General features: G+C 52.8%; 1 protein-coding gene across 1 annotated transcript in view; it reads left to right on the top strand.

The window, feature by feature from the left end:
• The window catches only part of OTOA (otoancorin), a 90,527-nt gene that overhangs the window by 30,785 nt on the left and 53,842 nt on the right, over nt 1–5,900 (top strand). The window contains exons 18-19 of the mRNA XM_015426187.1: nt 735–991; nt 4,761–4,854. Of these exons, the coding sequence (XP_015281673.1) occupies nt 735–991; nt 4,761–4,854 (351 nt within the window). The remainder of the gene's footprint in view (nt 1–734; nt 992–4,760; nt 4,855–5,900) is intronic.

The raw sequence follows: 5,900 nt of genomic DNA, 5'->3' as shown, positions 1-5,900 counted from the left end.
GAAGCTGATCTATATTCCTGGAAGGGTGGGGGAGAATGAGTGGTTTAAAAGAGACTCAATCCAAACCAGACATGCATTGGGAGTTCCATATTTTGAAACTCAACGATCAGGCACGTGGGAGCCCCACCCACCCACCTGGGAGCCCCACCCACCCACCTGGGACAAGGAGAGGAAGGGTTTAAGACAGGGGTGTCAAACATCTGGCCCGGGGGCCAAATCAGCCCCCCGGAGGGCTTCCATCAAGCCCGCAGTGGAACTGGCCATCTCCTGCTTCCAGTTCTGCTGCTGCATCACAGCTTGTTTCGCCAGACTCTCTTAATCACTCAGCCATCTCATGTTTTAACCTGGGTCCTAGACTCAGAACTCTGAGCATGAGATTTCTGTGGTGGACGTCAATAAATCAAAAGTAGGTTTGCGGCTTACAGAGCTTATGTTTTAAGCATGTTTTTATTTTAAGGGGGGGAAAATCCTTTGTGTTTGTGTCCTTTATAAAGTTTATATCTCCGCTACCTGGCATTACATTTTATGACACACAAGGCCCGGCCCAACAAGGTCTCATTTATGTCAGATGCGGCCTTCCTAACAAATGAGTTCGACACCCCTGGTTTAAGCCTTCTCCCTGTGGCATTTTCCCAAACTAAAAAAATACCAGAGATCAGCTGTTTGCCTTGTTGGGGTAAACGTTTATGTACATATGAGTTTACCCCAATATCAGCGCTGAAGGGCCATTAAAGGCCTTTGTTTCGACAGCAATTTGTGACCCGATAAAATACACCTCATCCGTGTCATCGTTATTTCAGAATGGTTCCCTGGTTGACGAATACGACATCGACTTTCTGGGAAATCTCATCTGCCATTTACCGCCAGCGTTCATTTGTGATGGAATCTCACTGGAAACTATGACGACAGCTCTTCACCAGTTCAGGCACTGCCAGCATCTTAATCATGAGCAAAAGATGGAAATTAAACACAGACTGATTGAGATATACGGGTAAGCGATAAACACACACACGCACACAAACACACAAACACGTGTTATTTATAATCCACCTTTTTCACCGGGACTCAAGACAGCAGATTACACAGAGTCAGTCATTACAATCAACAATATAAGTAATAAGAACATTATTTATTATCAGAGGTCATTTCGGGGGGGAACCCGGGGGAACACAGTTCCCCCGGGTGAGGTGCAGGGGGCGGGGCATATGATGAAGCCCCGCCCCCTGCTTCCGGCTGCCCCGCTTCCAGCCCTCATTCAGCCAGGAGGAGGCAGGAGAAGAGGGAGGGTAAGTTGCTTCCTCCCCGCCTCTCCCCACCTGGCCTGGGGCCAGGGAGGCCCTTGGCGGGGCTTCCTCGCACTCCCGCTGGCCTTGCAGGTCCACCGCCGGGCCCCTGATGTCAGGGGGTGTGGCATATGCTAATGAGTTCCCCTAGCTCTTTTTCTACGAAATGACCCCTGTTTATTATTTATTAATTAATTTCGGCTTGTATTCTGCCCTCCCTGCGAGTGGGCTCAGAGCAGATCGCAACAACAAATCCACAACAGGAATTAAAACATTACACAATAAATAGTTAAAACAGTTAAAAACAAAAACTGTAAGCCAAAGACAGACAGCACTGCGATTCAGTACAATAGTGTCAAGAACTGGAGCCGCTAGGCCATAAACTGGACTCTGGGTCTTCCCCTGATGGGCCGTACAAAGATGAAAGATTCAGCCAGGGAGGCCAGTAGGTGGAATACTTGGATGCCTGCTACCTCACCCAAAGGCCTGGCAGAACAGCTTAGTTTTACAGGCCCTGCGGAATTGTAATAGGTCCTTCAGGGCCCTGATCTCCAGTGGGAGCACGCTCCACCCGGCCGGGGCCGGGGCAGAAAAAGCCCTGGCCCTAGTCAAGGCTAAGTGGATGTCCCTTGGACCGGGGAAAACCAGCAAATGTTGGCCTGCTGAGCTCAAGGCTCTCCAGTGCAAGGAAGAACCACAAATCAGGGTGATAGTATCACAGTGACAAAACTGAGCATAGTGTAGTGGTTTGAGCATCAGACTAGAATCTGGGAGACCCAGGTTCAGTTCCCTGCTCTGCCCTGGAAGTGTGCTGAGTGACTTTGGGCCAGTCACACACTCTCTTAGGCTATCCTACCTCACAAGGTTGTTGTGAGGAGAAAAAGGAGGAGGGGAGAATGCTGTAAGTCACTTTGGGTCCCTGCTGGGGATAAAAGTGGGGTATAAAACTGGGTTCTGCAGTCTTCCATTCGGAACGGATTGGACCCTACGGAGAGCATCTTTTGAGATCTAAAAACCCTGCCGTTGTATCATCAACAGTATCGAAGTCTAAGTCAAGAAGCCACCCTACTGCTGAGCTGTTTAAGTTTGCTGCCGTGTCTATTAGTACAGCAAAACTATGATTGAGTCTTGCATCTCCCCAGGTGGATAGTCTAGGGCTTTACATTTTAAAAAGTGCTGTTTGTTGCCAGAGCCCCGGTCCCAGCTGGGTTCCCCCCGATTTGGGGGCCTCCTTCCTGCCACCAGCCAGCTGGCCAGTGGGGGGGAAGGCCCCGCCCCCAAGAGCGCCCACCCAGCCACCACTACTGCAAGATTTAAAGGGACCTCCAGCTGGCCCTTTGAATCTTGCAGGAGGGAGGGAGGAAGAGGGCTGGCCATGCGCGCCTGCACTCCAAGCCGCGAATTTGTGGCATGCGTGTCCTCCCCTCCCCATCTCTTCTCAATGGCATATAAAGGCATGCTTTAAATGCTGTTGGGAAGAGGCGGGGGCTGCGCGCCTACATTCCAAGACGTGAATTTGCAGCTTGGAGTGCAGGCACATGTGGGGGGGGGGGGCACCTCTTGCCAAAAGGGTCCCTTTAAATGTTTTTGGCAAGAAGTGGGGGGGGGGCAGTCCCCAACATGATGACATCACTTCTGCGTGACATCATCACGTTGCAGAGATCCCCGCCCCCTCCAATAGGGCCTCTGAAATCACCCACCGAGGACTTGGAAGGAGCTGGCAAGCCTAAGTTTTATCCAATGTAATATCTGTTTGGCACCTTCTTTAAACACGCGCACCCCAAAACACAGGTTTTTAAAAGAGCTGAAAAACTGCTGCGGGGGACACACGTTCATAACATCACAAATCTCCAGCCAATTGGCTCAATGCCCCCAAAAACACACAACTCATTTCCCCCAAGTTTGATCCCCGGGGAGATCATTTTGTGAGCAAGCTGTGCAGTGTGTACTTCTGCTGTCACTCCGAGTCCAAAAGAATGCACAGTTGGACACATCTTAATCTAGTGTCTGGGGTCGGCACTTCCACCCCTGGTCGCGGCCCCCCAACTCCCCCAGAGTCACCTCCAGGGGTGGCAGCGGGGTTCATTCTCAGGCCCTCTGAGGCCACAAGCAAAAGGAAGAGTGTGGCCGCATGGGGAGAACGCGGTGGGCCGGCACCGGAGGCTTGGGAGAAGTGGGCAACCCCCGGCTCACCAGCAATGATGCCCAGCAGGAAGGTCCCTTGGTGGGGCGGGGAAGCCATGGAGGAGGCAAGACCCAGCCCACTGGAGACGGCACCGAGCAGGGAGGTCCCTCGTAGGGATGTAGGGATCCCAAGTCCCCCCCGGGGGGTGGGGAAACCCCCACCCCAGAGGCCCGTTCCCCGGCACTGCTGGATTGGGCCCGGGGGGGGAACTCCTCCCCAACGTGCGCGTCACCCGGAAGTGACGCGGGCACACTGGGCACGCTGGGGGCGGGGCCACGGCCATACAAGGGAAAACTCTATGGTTTTCCCTTGTATGGTTGTGGCCCCACCCCCAGCGTGCCCGGCGTCATAACGTCACTTCCTGGTGACGTGTGTGCGGCGCGTGCACGTGTGCGCACTTTGGGATCCACCCAGGAGTCCCCCGCCGCCAAGGTAAGTTCCACTTGGCAACCCTATAGGGGTGGGGAGCCTGCAGGAAATGGCCCATACAGAGAGCTGGCCGTTCGCCTGCAGACCAAGCCCCGGAGTGACGTGCCAGCAAGGATGATGCTAGGAGGGGAGGAGCAGTGCCAAGCAACGGCATCCAGGGCAGCCAACCCTTCGGTCCTGACTCACGGTCCTGGGTGTATAGGGAAGGAACAGCAATGGTTGGGAGCAACTGGGAGGGGAGGATTAGTGGCCCCACCCCGCACTGAGGGTAGACTTGGGGGGAGGGACCTTGGGGAGAGCATCCCATTGGATAACGACCCAAGCATCCTAACCACGTCTTTTGAGGGTGGATTGGTGGTCTCGGGGAAGCTCCACCTTCAGGAGCCTAATTTAAGGAGGAGGTTTCAGGCTGGCCGGGGAGGAAGGGCACGAGACTCTCAGGCAGGGATCCAGAGAGAGGAGAGTCCGGGAGGAGGGGGCTTGAGGGTGAATTTAACCCTCCGCTCTCCGCTGCAGTGTCTGAGGCTAGCCACAGCACCTACTGGCCAAAATCACACCCCAGAGAGACCTGATTCCTCGAACGGTTCCAGACTCAGGGTTCACGGGGCCTGACATCTAGTTTGCATGCGGAGGCTCTAGCTTAGTTGGTTTGTCTGATAGCCCTCAAAAATACACCAAGGGCAGTCCAGATCTCATGTGAAAACAAGGCAGTTAGGAAGCACTTCATATATGTCTCTCTACATAAATTTATATTCTGGGCATTGTGGCGTATTGTAGGATTTTTAAAAAAATGTTGTAGAATGCTTTGAAATATTTAGTAGGACGTACTGTCTTTAATATTTAAATTAAATTAATATTTTCAGCTCCCCCAGCAATTGGACGGCTGAGACAACGCAGGACAGCGGGCCTTTCGTAGGCCTTTTGCCCAAAGAGGAATTAAACATCCTCGTCGAAAAGGTATTGCTGAGGTTTTTGCTGGAGTGAGGGCGATTCTACTTAAGCCTGTGAGCTCTCTAGTTAATGAATTTGCTGGGCGAGGTACAGTCTCTGCCTCAAAAGAAAAGAAAAAAACCTGCCTAGATTTCAGTGCCAGCACCATTCGTTATGAAGATAGTTTTGGGTGAGTGGCCATATTAGTCTGTGGTCGCAGGAGGAAATTCTTCGAGTCCTTAAAGACCAACATATTTTTCTAGGGGATAAGCTAACTTGGCAGATACGGTATCTGATGAAGTGAGCTTTGACTCACAAAAACTTATACCCTGGAAAATGTTGTTGGAGTACTACTGGGCTCAGATTTTGCTCAGCGTTACCCTGGCACAATCTTGGTAAGCCACTGCTTTAACAGAGGCCATGTTTTGAGCCATAGCTACGAGGCCAGTCTTGATCCCAGTGCCTTCAGCTGAAGGATCGCAGTTAGTGAAAGACCTTCCATTGAGCCAAATCTTGGAGAGTCTGTGCTCGTCAAAACTGACCTTCACCAGTGGTTTGTAATTGCTGTGGAGCAGCTTCATATCTAATAGGTCTAGATTATATTTGTCAGAGATGCTTTAGGCTGGCCCTGCATTGGGCAGGGGGTTGGACTAGATGGTCTGTAGGGCCCCTTCCAACTCTATGATTCTGAGATTCTCAAGAAGAGGGACCATGGATCAGTGGCTGAGTGGATGATCTGCAGATTCGCCTGTAGAAGCTCTTTGGTTCAGACCAGGCCTGTAGCCACGGTGGGGCATTTGGGGGTGGAGCCCCACCACCCACGAGCCCTGCCCCACCACCTGATGATGCCAGATACCCCCACCCCAGTGAGCATAGCCCCACAGTGGCGGGGAGGCTGTGGAAACAAAGGGAAGCTCCCCTGCCCCTTCTGGTCAGTTTCACTCCCCACCCATCAGCGGCTGCATTTCACAGCTGAAAGGAGGGGGAGTGAAACTGACCAGAAGGCGCAGGGCGGCTTTCCTTTCCTTCCCCAGCCTCCCTGCTGCTGGGGGGGGGGGGGGGGTCGGAGGAGG

Source organism: Gekko japonicus, unplaced genomic scaffold (assembly GCF_001447785.1).
Source record: "Gekko japonicus isolate JY-2015 unplaced genomic scaffold, Gekko_japonicus_V1.1 scaffold384, whole genome shotgun sequence".
NCBI lineage: Eukaryota > Metazoa > Chordata > Lepidosauria > Squamata > Gekkonidae > Gekko > Gekko japonicus.
The sequence above is the reverse complement of the archived record's forward strand: the minus strand, read 5'-3'. Positions and strand labels throughout refer to the sequence as shown.